Here is a 14,457-nt window from a genome sequence, read left to right as displayed (position 1 = left end):
TTGATTCTGGTCCATTTTTTGCACTGTGCTGCTGTTAAATGTGTCTTTTTACCTTGCAGCAAGCTCCATATAGCTTTACCAGCAATGCCTTTTCCAAGCTCTCCAGTATAGCTGTGCCAGCCTTTCACTTGGTGCTACGATGCCCAGCAAGCAAGCAGGCTTTTGAGGTAAGCACTGAAGACATCTTCCGACACAAGTAGCTTTTATTTTCCTGGTCCACTGCTACTTGTGTGACCCCTCGTTATGTTGATTTTGGCAAGTTAGGTTGCCTATTAAGGGCTCTCTTTTGTTTTTCACCTGCTGCTGTGTCCTACTGCATTGGTGTTCGGCTGCTGAGCCCAAAGACGCGGGATTGAATTGCGGTGGCTTCGTTTCGACAAGGCGAAATGCATATTTGCTCGTGTGTTATGCGCTGTCAGGGCATGTTAAAGAATCTTTGGTGGTCGAAGTTTATGCACAGCCCTCCTCTGTGGATGGAGCTAATGTTCAACTTTGAGGCATTAAAGGGACACTGATGGCAAACTGAAGTTGGCCTGTGATGATGGAGTTCCGCATTCTAACCACAAAGACGTCGCTTTTTCTGAAAGTGGAGCTTTATAAGCCAGGGAAAGCAAAAAATACAATTGTCATCAGCACCGGCTGATTTCGGAAGTAAATTGCGATGCGTTGACTCCGTTTTTTTTTGGCACAGATTCCAGAGGCTAGGCTGAACTGCCATTCACCTCAGAACGGTGATCATGGAGTCCTTTGTGTAGTCTTCATGAGTTCAAATCGAGTGGCGGGAAAATTTTTAAATGTAATTTTTGCGCCAAGCATTGTGTTGGTGGCCTTTGCGCTGCTGTTAAAAAACGGAATAGCAGTACGGTATCCCATAAAACTAGGTTCAGGACTTGCAAGAAGTGGTTTATCACATTCCGCTAGCTTGTACAAGAAACTACTTCAGGGATATGTGCAAGTGTCTTTAATGCGTTCCTGAGTGAGCACTAACTCGTTAGGGGGAAGGCAGCTTCTAATCTGGCACTACAGTGCCAATGTCGTGAGTGTAAATCATAAGATGACCCATCAGTGTGCATGCCTGATTTCTGTGACACTTCAGTGGTGTATAGAAGTGGTAGGGAGTATAGGTGGCGCCGCCCTGGTTAGCTGGCTGCCTACCGTGCTCTGCTTTAACCTGCCCCTGGCCTGGTCCAGGGCCTCGCCCGCCCCTGGATTTACACTACATCGCTTCAGGAAGGCTCCCGAAGCACGTGGAAACCATCGGCATCACGGCCCGCTGCCGAACTGGCCCTCCAAGCGTCTCCAAAACTGTGAAGCGGCGCGGCGCCTCGCTAAACCTAATGCGCCGCGCCTCCACCGCCGCAATGCAGCGTCTGACCAAGCCCCTGCAGCCCAGACCCACCGATGCCGCCACGGCGGGGCCTGTTGCAACCGCGTCGACAGCTGTCTCTCAAACGGGTACGTTCAACGCCGCCCACGCAACCGAGCACATTCCTGCCGCACTGCACGCCTTGAGCGACGCTGGGAGCACCGGATCGACGGCCGCGGCGCAGCCGGCAGCGTTCGTCGTCGGCGCAGCGTCCACACCTAGCCAACTCCACGCTCTAAGGGACGCCAAGAGCTTCGGGGCCATAGACGCGTCGCAGCCGGCTCCGTTCGTCGCCGCCGCTGGAGCCGCTGCACCTACTCCAGCCAAAGGTCCCACTCACACCAAGACCTCCAGTTCGGCACCCGCGTCGCACACTGAGACTCCGGCTGAGGAGTCAGACATGGACCTTACGACGTCCCCGGCAGACGACACTCCTTCCCAGGAAATCGGCTGGACCACCATCGGTGCCAACCGTAAGCCTGCCACCGCAGCCCGACCCCGCGCCGAGCTCATCACAGTTGCCATCCAGCTTCCCCCTGGAACCCTCACCCCCAAGCTACCTCTCTACGACGTACTTGCCGCAGTCGCCTCCGCTGCACAACTTTCCTCGAAGACCAGTGCCGACATCACCCTTCAGGCCAGGCCAGCCCAAAGCCTTGTGTTTCTAAAGACTCATTCTCCTCTCACCGCCCACCTCCTACTCTCTGTCACGCATCTTCAGCTTCATGGTAAGCCTGTCACCATCAAAACTTACACCCCCCATCCTCCCATCTCATGCCTCGGCGTCGTCCATAACGTCGGGGGCCACTTTACTCCTGATGACCTCATGCATGACCTGGAATCTTTCAAAACAGATATTCTCGCTGCTCGCATGATGGGATCCACTCAATCAGTGCTCATAACGTTCGCTGGTACCGTCATCCCCCACTTTGTTTATTTCAAACGCGTTGCCTTCCGGTGCCGTCCTCATAAACCTAAGCCTCCCACCTGCACCCGTTGTCTCACTCTAGGCCATCGCGCCCACCAATGCCCCCAGCACAGCGTTCCGGCCAAGTGCCGTCGCTGTGCTGCTCCTCTACCCGCCGACCCTTCCGCTCATGTGTGTGCCCAGCCCTGGTGCGTTCATTGCCAGGTGAACACCCACCCCTCCCTCGACCCCACTTGCCCCTTCATCCTTGATAAGCAACGCGAGTGTGCTAAAGCTGCATACCTCCGACGCCTAGCTTTGCGCCGGGCCACTCAACCCACCACCCCTTCCTCCTCCCCCGCCTCCTCCTCCTCCTCCTCCTCCTCCTCCTCTAATCATGAATCTCCATCATCTCCGATCACGTCACCACCAGGCTCCTACGCCGCCATAGTTAAAGGATCCTCGGTGCCAGCGTCCCTCTCTTCCCCTACACTACCCTCTCCATCCTTGACTGACGAGAGCCGCTCCTTCGACCTCCGGCTCGCAATGCTGGAACGCCAGCAGCGAGAGCAGCAGCGCATTTCCCACGATCTACAACAGCAGATACATGCCTTGACTCAAACCCTCCAGACAACCACCTCATCTCTTACCTCCCAGCTTAGCAAGCTAAATGAGCACCTTGCCACGTTCACCACTCCTTCCTCCAGCGCCCAGGTCGCCTCTTTGGCTGACCTTGTAGAAACCACCACACAGGCACATCACACTCGCTTGGTTCAGCTGGAAACTTCGGTTCTCCAGATCCTTACCACCCTCCAAGCACAATCAAAGCAATTGGAATCCTTCGCATCTATGCTCCAATCCGTCCATGAGTCACTGCCCCGGCAAAAAAGAAGGAACGCGTACCATCGCGTTCCTCTCCACTATCATAATGGCGTTTGGCGAGGACCTCGAGATTGTGCAGTGGAACTGCCGAAATCTTTGCCACAATAAGACCCCCCTCCACCAGTATCTACTCACCCGCCCCTCCCTACCTCATTTTATCCTTCTCCAGGAGACCCGGACGGCCCGCAATGTCCCAGGCTACCGCGCCTACCATGCCACTACGGCCACACCACTTGCGTCTATTTATGTACGCAGTGACGTGCTCGTAGAGCAAATTGACATCCCCTCCACCCTCCTTAAATATTTAGTTGGTGTGGTTTATTACCACCCTTCTTCCCGCATCTCACTCGTCCTTTTGTCTTTTTACAACCCCCCTGTCACTTCCTCTTTATTCTCTGCTCTGGGCAAATTCCTTCACTCTCTTTCTTCTACCTCCCATCTCCTCTTTGGTGGTGACTTTAATGCACCTCACACACTCTGGGGCTACCCACAAACCCTCAAACCCGGCCGCCTCCTCCATTGTCTGGCCCAGGAACGCCACCTCACCCTTCTTAATACTCCTGGCTCTCCTACTCGAGCGGGCACTGCCTCACGATGCCCTACGACACCCGACCTCACTTTCCCTCGGGGTTCACTTTCCTTTCACTAGCAGGTGACAGCCGAAACTCTTCTAAGTGACCACTTTCTCATCCATATCACAACCTCTCTCTCCCACATCCCTCGCTGTCATCCGATTATTCACACTGACTGGCATGCTTTTCGCACTAATCTCGCCTCCGACTCCTTTCAATCCTACGACGACTGGACGTCGCGCATCTCTGCAGCGCTCACGTCCAGTAGCCGTCGCGTTCGCTCTCGTTACCCAATCCAAGACCCAGATCCTCACCTTCTCCGTTTATGGCGTCGCCGTAAACGTCTTCAACGCTCCTTTCGCTCCCAACCACACAATGTCCAACTTTCCTCCCGGATCACTGCTTTGCGGGCCGAGATCGTCGCCCACTGCGCTTCCCTCGAGCACTCTCGTAGGAGTGCTCTTTGTGATGGCCTTGATTCTGCATTGCACTCGCGATCCGCATGGTCTCTCTTTAAATTCCTCCTTGGTACTAAGCCTGCCCTTGCTCCCACTCTAGCTAAAGCCCTCACTCAGGGGACTCCCTCCGAAGTTTTTGATCAACTCGCCTCTCTCAACCTCCCGCCCCCTCTGGCACCCTCCAACCCGGTGTACTCGGGCGGACCTAACCCCGATCTGGACCAATGCTTCACTCTCCGGGAGCTCGAATCTGCTCTGGCTGCTAATTCTACACGCTCGACTCCCGGTGAGGATGCCATTACATACACCACACTTCGCAACCTTCCTGACTGCGCCAAAGAATTCCTCCTTCAAACCTACAATGAGGCCTGGGAGAGCGGCTGCTTGCCGGGCTCCTGGACATCCTCCCTTATTTCTATGATTCCAAAACCGGGCAAACCTCCCTCTCTCTCTAACCTCCGCCCAATCTCCCTGACGTCGTGCGTTGGTAAGACCCTTGAGCGAATGGCTCTGACTCGCCTCTGATTTTCTTGAGGCACGGGAGTTCTTCCCCCATTCTCTCATTGGCTTCCGACGCCGCGTCTGTGCACAGGACATGTTTCTGATTCTCCAGCAAACGATCCTCTCCCCTACACCTACTCAAATTTACGCACTTGTGACCGTCGATGTTCGCAAGGCCTTTGACGGTGTTTGCCACGATCACATCCTTTCTCAACTCGCCTCTTTGGATTGTGGTTCCCGCATGTACTCCTATATCCGCTCATTCCTTTCTAAACGTGTGGCTCGCTTTCGAGTAGATACCCACTTGTCTAACCCACACCACCTCACCCGTGGCACTCCTCAAGGTGCTGTTCTGTCTCCTACCCTTTTCAATCTCGCTATGGCCCCTCTCGCCTCCCAGCTAGCTGAAATTCCCGACGTGCATCATATATTTTACGCCGATGACATCACTCTCTGGTGTTCATCTGGCTCTCCCGGTCACGTACAGGACACCCTGCAACGTGGCCTAGATCTCATCGACTCCTTTCTCACCACCGCTGGCCTCTCTCCTGCTCCTGAGAAATCCGAGCTTCTCCTTCTCAACCATTTCTCCTACCAGCGCTCACACAACCACTTCGTCTCTCTCCACCTTTCTGGCTCTCCCATTCCTGTCGTCACACAGTGCAAAGTTCTTGGCTTCCCTTTGCATGCGGCTAAGAATGTGCAATCCCTTCACCGCGCTGTCACCACCTGCCACTCTGTAACTCACCTCCTGCGGCGCGTGGTCACTCGACGCTCAGGTCTCCACGAGGCTCACGCGTGCCGAGTTGCCCACGCGCTGGCCCTCAGCAAGGTCTTGTACTTTGCACCATACGCTTCCTTCACTCAGACTCAACTTTACGCTCTCGAGACTGCCCTTGTGGGCCTCTACAAGGCAGCTCTCAACCTCCCTATCACTACCTCTACCACTAAGCTCTTTGCCACAGGCCTCTTCCATCCTCTTCGTTCTCTTCTCAGTCTCCATCGCGACTCGCAGCTTGCCCGGCTTTCCCTTACCCGTCAGGGTCAGTGGTTATTGACTCAAGCGGGTATCTCGCCCATTCCAATCTCCCCGTTTACCTCTCCTATTCCCACCCCCGCCCCCAGTCTTCGTATCCTTCCCCTCCCGACCAACATGTACCCCGTCCTGCACGCCGGACGTCGTCATGCTGCCGCACAGCACCATTCCCCTCTCTTTGATACCCAGGGTGTAGCTTACACGGATGCCTCCTTCGTAGCTCCTCGAGGTTCCTGCGGCTACGCCCTGTACCATCCACACCTCCCTGCTCCTGAAACCCACACCAGCGGGCCGTATCTACACCCTCCAGACGCATTGTCTCTCGAGGTCCTCGCCATTGCGCATGCCCTCCAGTCATTTTCCCTCCTTCCCTCTCTCCAAGAGTACACAGTCTATTCGGACTCTCAAGCCGCTATACACCACATACAGAAACGCACCCTGACCCCTTCTCTCCAAGAGGAGGTCGAACGAGCGGTCTCCGCACTGCAGCCTTCCATCGTTTTCCTCCGCTGGGTCCCTGGGCATTCAGGGATTGACGGCAATGAGCTGGCCCATCAGCTCGCCCGCGACACACTTTTCCGGGCACCGTTGATCCCCTGGCCCAAGCCCTCGGAGGACGGTGGGAGACTCACCATTCGCCGCACCACAAAAGAGGTGTACCTTGAGCTCCGCCTCGACAAACGCCTTTACCCTCCCCGTCATCCATCACTCACGGTGCCGGAGTCTCGCCTTCTTCGGCACATTCAGATGAATGCAGTTATCACCCCGTCCCGCCTCTTCCTCTATCGCTATCGATCGGACCCTTCCTGTCCCAACTGCCCCTGTATCTATGCGGACCTGGCCCATTGCCTCTTCTATTGCCCGGCTGCTCAGCAGTCGGGTTCCTTCCCCCCACCCTCTCTATCCATCACCACCTGGCTCGACTGGCTTGGCGCTGAAGGGGAAGAAGAACAGCGGCTTCTGGTCGCCCAGGCGGTCGAAATGCTCGGCCTGTAAATTATGGTCGATTAAAAGTCTTTTACTACTACTGCTACTAGAAGTGGTAAACAAATCTGTAAGGTATTTGATGCATATCTCCAAGGCAACGGCTGCATGTGTAGTGAAGCCATTAGTCAATCTTCAACGGAAAGAATTTCCTCTTTTAGATGACGTGCTTGTATATCAGTGAGAGTTATTTGTTGTCCTGCCTTTCGCTGGTGTGGGTCATGTGTGTGCGTATCTTCATGAGAGCCTTCTTTTCCTTCACAAAAAATTCAATTGATAGTCCAACCTGTTTTCTTCTCTTTTCCTGTGTTGCATCTTTTGGCTGGTTTTAAATCTGTAACTGAGCTCAGACCGTGATAATTACAGCCGGAAAACAGGGATACTGAATGTGAGCTTGGCATACATGCGTACTGTACGTGTGAAAGTGCAGTTTACAATATTCAGAAATGCTTGATAGCCTTCCAAGAATCTAAAATTTTGTTGGAATTCCTTTTTGTTCTCTATTCAAGTGTCGAGAGTTTTTCCGCTTCATCGTGTGATTAGAGCCACTTTGGTACTTAAGCTGAAATCTTTTCTTTAGCCTGCATGTTTCTCACTTTTGGGACAGAAACAAGGAGGCTAATGAAAAGAGTTCAGCTTAAAAGAGTATAGACACCTTATCTTGGTGGCATGTTTTCTTCTCTATAATGATGCGGAAGACACTACTATGCATGAATCACCATCTGGTATTTGCGTGCGACCGCTAAATAATTTATAATCAAATTTTTCGGCCATCCTGTTTCAGTGCACAATTTGACTATGGCTATGACATCAAAGAGAGGTTATAGGTCACGTGAGGCGTGGGAAAACTGCACTTATAATCGCTGCTTCATCATTTTAATTCGCTACAGCGCTGACGCCAGCATTCCTCAAGAGACAGAAGTACCAATTGTATTGCAGTTTTTCACGCCTCACGCGACCAATAACCTCACTTTGACATCACAGCCATCATTCAGCTGTTGAAACCGAAACAAATACAGCAGGAGAAAGAAATTTGATTACAAATTATTTAGCGGTCATATGAGGATGCCATGTGGTAATCCGTGTATAGTACTTTGTCTTATTACAAAGAAAAAAAACACGTGCCAAACGATAAGGACAGCAAAGTGAGCTATGGAAAGAAAAATGATAAGTGTGACATTAAGAGACCAAAAGGGGGCGGAGTGGGTGAGGGAACAAACGCGGGTTAATGACATGCTACTTGAAATTAAGAGGAAGAAATGGGCTTGGGCTGGGCTTGTAATGCGAAGACAAGATAACCGCTGGTCCTTAAGGGTAATGGAGTGGATTCCAAAAGAATGCAAGCATAGCAGGGGGTGGCAGAAAGTTAGATGGGCGGATGAGATTAAGAAGTTTGCGGGGATATGGTGGCCACACTTAGCAAAGGACAAGGTTAATGTGGAGACATGGGTGAGTCCTTTGCCCTGCAGTGGGCGTAGTCAGGCTGATGATGATGATACGTGTCACACCTGCTGCTTCGTGCTATCAGCTGGCCCATGCTTGGCCGACCAGACTAGCCAAATTTGTGATGTGGGTTTTCTATTGCACCTGCATTTGTGTACACAGAGGACTTGAATGGTAGCAGGTGATCCTGTGCATGTGTTCACGCCACAGCACACATGACCCACACTGAAAGCTTCTCTGCCTTTAGTAAGGCAGCTGCATCAGTCTGGGACATAACGTATCCCAGTGCTAGAGTATGAGTACATTGCTCTGGAATTTTAATCTGGTATCAGGTAGGATAGCGCAAAAGAAGGCTAGCGCGGCTGCTTAATATTCTCTTGGGCAGCTGTGTGATTTTCAGTGCCTCTTAGTGTAATCCGTGAAAGTTCACTGTAACCCATTCGTTTTGATGTAAATTAGAGTCCTTAGAGCCCTCTACTTTTTAATGATAATAACAAGGTAATGCAGCAATTCAACTGTACCTGTTCTTTTTCAACACAGTAAAGTGCTGCTGGGTCGAGTTCACAGTTTTACTTTGTAGTGTGCTCAGGCTGTCATCATCATCATCATCATCAACAGCAGCAGCAGCCTGACTTTACCCACTGCAGGGCAAAGCCTCTCCCATGTCTCTCCAATTAACCCTGTCCTTTGCCAGTTGCGGCCACTGTATCTCCACAAACTTCTTAATCTCCTCCACCCACCATTATCATTACCAAGCTCATACAAATGGATTGATGCACGTAGTGTCAGGTGCGTAATGTGATACCACCAGCTCACCCCAAGCTGTGCTCAGATTTGCCTAATTGCTGCAGGAGCAATAAGGCAGGCATGAGGCTGAGAGGTGCAAAAACATGATTTTTCAAGAATGTATTTGTGGAAATTGCAATTAATCAGGTGAATTTGCTTTCATTTTAGGAGCTGCACACAAGCTGTGCGTCTTTCCATGCTGATCATGCTGGCCAGGTACGCTTATGGTTACATTAATAGGTTGTTTTCATAATGGCAGTTGTGGATTTCTGTGTGGTTTTGAAACATAAATTGTACAAGTATTTGGCCTGCCCCAAAAGTATAGTGGTGCATTCAGGGCCAGTGTTACAAAGGGATGTTTTGATTGCTACAAGTACTTGAAGGCCCCTCTGTGTTCACTGTGGAAGGCCCCCTCCCTACTTAGGAATTGCTATTTGGGTTACTCAGTCATTTGGCAGAGGAATAGTGTATAGAGATAAGGGATGGAAGAATGCTTCGAACTAAAGAAAAAAATCCAGCAAGCAGTCATAGAAGCAGAAGTACAAAAATGGCAAGGCTTTCTCTAATTTACATCGAATCTTTTTCACTTAGACTTCTTATTGCATAGAACGGCTGATGCTTGGCTTACACACATATTTTCTTTAGGTATGCAGTAGGTCTGAAATTCTTGTATGATATGGTCACGGTGCCAAAAAATGATGGTGGTGTTAGAAAACTCGGAATACAGAGGAATGTCTTACAATCAGCAGCGAGACGTGAGGCCAGTGTTCCTCGAACTAAGTTCGTACACCTTTCACGTCTGGCTGATGCAGCAGCTGTTCTGGTTATACACCTTCGAGTACAAGTTAGATACAGAGCACCAATAGCACTATCTATACAAGACGCAGCGTGTTCGACATTGCACTCGTTTCGCTTACATGCTCCCATCTTTCATTTGTTAAAAAGTGGCCAAAAGTGCTCAATAAGCTGAGTAGGCATCAGAAAGGCACTTCGACCTCATATATAGCAGTAGAGTTCTTACAGAATAATATAACTTGTGTAAGTATGGAATGCCCACAATTGAAAGGCCACATTTCTTTTCAACTAAAGTGGCTGTTTGGACTTGTTGGTCAGTGATCATGGTTAAAGAATGCAGCGTGAAAAAACAAGGACAAATGAAAAAGTGGACAGGACTGGCAGGTGTTCATTTCTTCGTTTGTTTTTGTCTTTTCGCGCTGCATTCTTTAACCCTGATCACATTACTTTGTGCTTTACATTTTTTTACAAAGCTTGTGCTCGCAAATGTTAGAACATACGAAAAAAAATAGAAGCCTGGCTGATAACAGCCAAAAATTTTGACCTGCCAAATATACTCACGAATGCAACAGTGAGACAAGTGGGCAAAAAACAGCAGTACAACTTTTTTAGATTTTTGACAGTAGTGGTGCTTGTACTGCAGCTACTGCTAGGATAACATGTCTTGCCTCTGCAGCTCTGTTGCCTTCATGCATATATTTTGTAAACGAAAGGCTTTTTTGAATTGTAGCCGGCCTTCAAGGTGCTGGTGTTTTGGCATCTGTTTTAACCTCTGTATGCAAAAGCCTTGCCAAAAATAGCTATCAGGAATTGCGTCCATTGGAAGAAAAGTGGCATAGGATTGCGATCATTCCGTACATACACCAGTTATCTCATTCTTGGAAGAATGCTGGAGCCAGGTGCAAGGTTGTGAGGGCCGTTTGGCCCCTAATAAGCTTGAGCACCTTTGCCCACTCATTGACTAATGGAAGATAGGCAATAGTAAGAAAAAAAAAGCACAATGTCAAGCACAGCTTAACAAATGTAAACTGTGCTCGTGGTGTTTTTTCTCATTCCTTTGCTACATGATTGAAGATAAAGGTGCTATCAAAGTAAATGAAAGTAAATGGAAGGCAGGATTAGTGAAAATTTTTGATTTCTTAGCGTAATTTAGATTGTGCAAATTATATAGTGCACCAATAAATTTCGCACATTACGATTTGAATGCAGGTGTACTTTGTCCAGGCCGGCTGTTGCATCAACCCAATATTAAGGGAGTAGAACTTGCATACCGAGCTGCCTCATCTCTACAATCTTGTGGGTCATTGTAACTTGTCCATCTGGACAGGGGAATTTTTCCAATGCTGCTTTTGTTTTTCGGCACCATGTGTAGCAGATACAAAGAACTGCCAAGCTCCCGACCGCTCAGCTAAAAACAGTGTCATGCGCAATGCAAGCATCAACCTTCCTACATGATTGCAATTGTAATTACGATTGCAATGAGGTTTCTGGCAGTAAATTCAGTTGTGAGTCATTGCTCATGCTGTGTACTTCCTTTGCCCCTCATCTCTGGGTGCTATTCCTTCTTGATAGTCTTCCTGGTCTGAGCTTCTGTGATAGCCTGTTGACATACACGAGAGATGGCATCTGCGAATTTAGTGTGTTATTGGCTCTGACTGAGAAACATGCACTTTCCAGGACTACTACCTGCAGATGTGCCATATCTATTTTCATAGCTACTGTTGTGCTGTAGTTGTGCTATCCACTTCCCTGTTTTGTACTGGAAGGTTTCTAGGCTGTAGCAGGCCAGACACATATAACTGTAATACATAGAGTGCTGTATACATTAGTTAAAATGCATCGTCATCAGCCTGACTACACCCACTGCAGGGCAAAGGCCTCTCCCATGTCTCTCCAATTAACTCTGTCCTCTGCCAATTGTGGCCACCGTATCCCCGCAAACTTCTTAATCTCATCCGCCCATCTAATTTTCTGCCGCCCCCTGCTACATTTACCTTCTCATGGAATCCACTCTGTTACCCTCAAGGACGAGCGGTTATCTTGCCTTCGCCTTACATTCCCTGCCCGAGCCCATTTCTTCCTCTTGATTTCAAATAGGATGTCATTAACCCGCGTTTTTTCCCTCACCCACTCCGCCCGCTTCCGGTCTCTTAACGTTACACCTATCATTTTTCTTTCCATAGCTCGCTGCGTTCTCCTTGAATTAAGCTGAACCCTCATTGTTAGCCTCCAAATTTCTGCCCCATAGGTGAGTACCGGTAAGGTACAGCTGTGTTAGACTTTTTCTCTTGGGGGATATTGGCAAACTGCCTTTCGCGATCTGAGAGAACCTGCCATATGCGCTCCACCTAGTTCTTATTTTTCTAGTTATTTCCCTCTCATGATCCGGATCAGCGGTCACTACCTGCCCTAAGTATACATATCCTCTTACTACTCCTAGCACCTCGCTACCAATTGTGAACTGCTGTTCTCTTGCTAGACTGTTGAGCATTACTTTGGTTTTCTGCATGTTCATTTCTAGCCCCACAATTCTGCTCTGCCAGTCTAACTCATTCATCATGCTTTGCAGTTCATATCCTGAGTGGCTTAGGCAGGCAATGTCATCAGGGAATCGCAAATTACTTAGGTATTCTCCAGTAACTCTTATCCGCAACTGTTCCCATTTCAGGCCCCGGAACACCTCGTGTAAACAGGCGGTGAATAGCATTGGTGAAATCGTGTCTCCCTGCCTGACACCTTGCCTTATTGGAATTTTATTGCTGACCTTATGGAGAACTATGGTAGCGGTGTAGTCGTTATAAATATCTTCCAATATTTTCACATAACACTCTTCTACACCCTGATTCCACAATGCCTGCATGACAGCTGTGGTTCCACCGAGTCAATTGCTGTCTGGTAGTCAATGAAGGCTATATATTGGGGTTGGTTATATTCTGCCCATTTCTCTATCACCTGATTGATTGCATGAATGTGGTCTCTTGTCGAGTATCCTTTACGAAAGCCTGCCTGATCATTTGGTTGATTGAATTCGAAGGTTGTCCTGAGTCTATTAGTGATTACCTTAGTAAATACCTTGTAGACAATGGATACTAAGCTGATCGATCTGTAAATCTTCAAGCCCTTGACATCTTCTTTCTTATGAATTAAAATAATGTTCCCATTTTTCCAAGCTCCTGATACGCTCGTGGTCACGAGGCAAGCGTATACAGGGTGGCTAGTTTCTCTAGCATAATCTCTCCTCCATCCTTCAAGAAATCTGCTGTTACCTGATCCTCACCAGCTGCTTTACCCCTTTCCATTGTTCCCGAGGCTTTCTTTACTTCCTCCCTCGTTACTGGCGGGATGTCCCATTGCTGTGCTCTACTGCCTCTCTCTGTAATGTTCTGATTACATTCACTTTTTTAGAGATTTGTGCAGAACTCTTCGGCTACTTTAACTATCTTATCCATATTGCTTATGACATTGCCCTCTTTGTCTTTTATCCCATACATCTGGTTTTTACCTGTGATTAGTTTTCTCTTCACTGATTTTAGGCTACCTCCATGCTTTAGAGCATGCTAGGTTTTCTCCATGTTAAACTTTCTTATGCTGGTTACCTTGCACTTATAAATAACTTCGATAGCTCTCCTAGTTGTAATCTGTCTCTGAAGTTAGACGTCCTCATGCTTTGGCGTTTCTTCGTCAGATCTTTCGTCTCCTGAGATAGCTTGCAGGTATCCTCTCGAATGATCTGACCACCTACTTCTGCAGCACGCTCTAATGAATTTAAATATGTATTTAAAGATAAGAGTTAAGGTGGGAGATTGAGCTTTGAGATTTGCACTTCAACTCGGGAGTTATGCCGCTGCTACACAGAATACTTGATCGCCGTAGAGATATTTCATCATCTCGCACCAAGCTGCTGTGGCGCCACTGTCACAGCTGATGATTTTGCTGGGAAGCTGTTGTAGCACTCACGCAGTTTTCAAAAGGTGGTATTTATTGTTTTTGTGCTATTGGCAACAGTGATAACATGCTTGCTGCAGTGTTTTGTGGCCAGCCTTCTTTTTTTTTTTCAGTGAAATAAGTTGTACATTTCATGTTGAGTATTCTTTCAGCGATTAAATTGCTTTGATTTTATTGCTTAGTGTATAGTTGCGAGTGCTCCATGTCTGAGTGCAAATTTCTACCACTGAAAAACCTTCAAAATCTTGATAGATGTCCACACTGTTCTAGGGACTCTGTGGCTTTTGAAAATGCCCATTTAGCTGCATTCAAGTGCCACTGAGTTGATAGCCATTTGAAAGCCTTCAAAATGCGTGTGCGACATGGTTATTAGATTTTGTGCAGGTTTGATGCTGAGCAGCCTGCATGCTTGAGTCGGGTTTTTCAGTGTCTGTATTTCAAACCTGAAACTTTTGCAAATCATCATTAGTTCATTAATGGAAGAACTACTTGTGCCCTTTTCTGGAATTTCCAGAAAACAGATTAACTGATTTTTTTTGCATATACTGCTACCTTTTTGCAGGTGCTGCATAGTGAGAACGTGTATCAAGACGCCAACCTGCTGGACTTGGAGAAACTGAAGAAATTGTTTAGCCACTGTGTGGCACCCATCATGAGGGATGTGGCATTAATAACGCCAGTTAAGGTGACCTTATATATGTCCTTTTTCAAGCATGCTACACACATGAGAGCCATCCCACGAAGCACCATTTCTGCAAAGCTTTCTATCTCACAACATGCAT

The 14,457-nt window shown here is 48.5% G+C and overlaps 1 protein-coding gene across 1 annotated transcript in view; it reads right to left on the bottom strand.

Moving 5' to 3' along the window:
- The window catches only part of LOC149356958 (protein dawdle-like), a 40,216-nt gene extending 29,181 nt beyond the window's left edge, over positions 1-11,035 (bottom strand). Inside the window, exon 1 of the mRNA XM_089576472.1 lies at positions 11,002-11,035. Coding sequence (XP_089432598.1) covers positions 11,002-11,035 — 34 coding nt within the window. The remainder of the gene's footprint in view (positions 1-11,001) is intronic.
- Positions 11,036-14,457: the final 3,422 nt, after the last annotated feature.

This window comes from Amblyomma mixtum, chromosome 3, assembly GCF_055824585.1.
Source record: "Amblyomma mixtum isolate Tamu chromosome 3, ASM5582458v1, whole genome shotgun sequence".
Taxonomy (NCBI): domain Eukaryota; kingdom Metazoa; phylum Arthropoda; class Arachnida; order Ixodida; family Ixodidae; genus Amblyomma; species Amblyomma mixtum.
The sequence above is the reverse complement of the archived record's forward strand: the minus strand, read 5'-3'. Positions and strand labels throughout refer to the sequence as shown.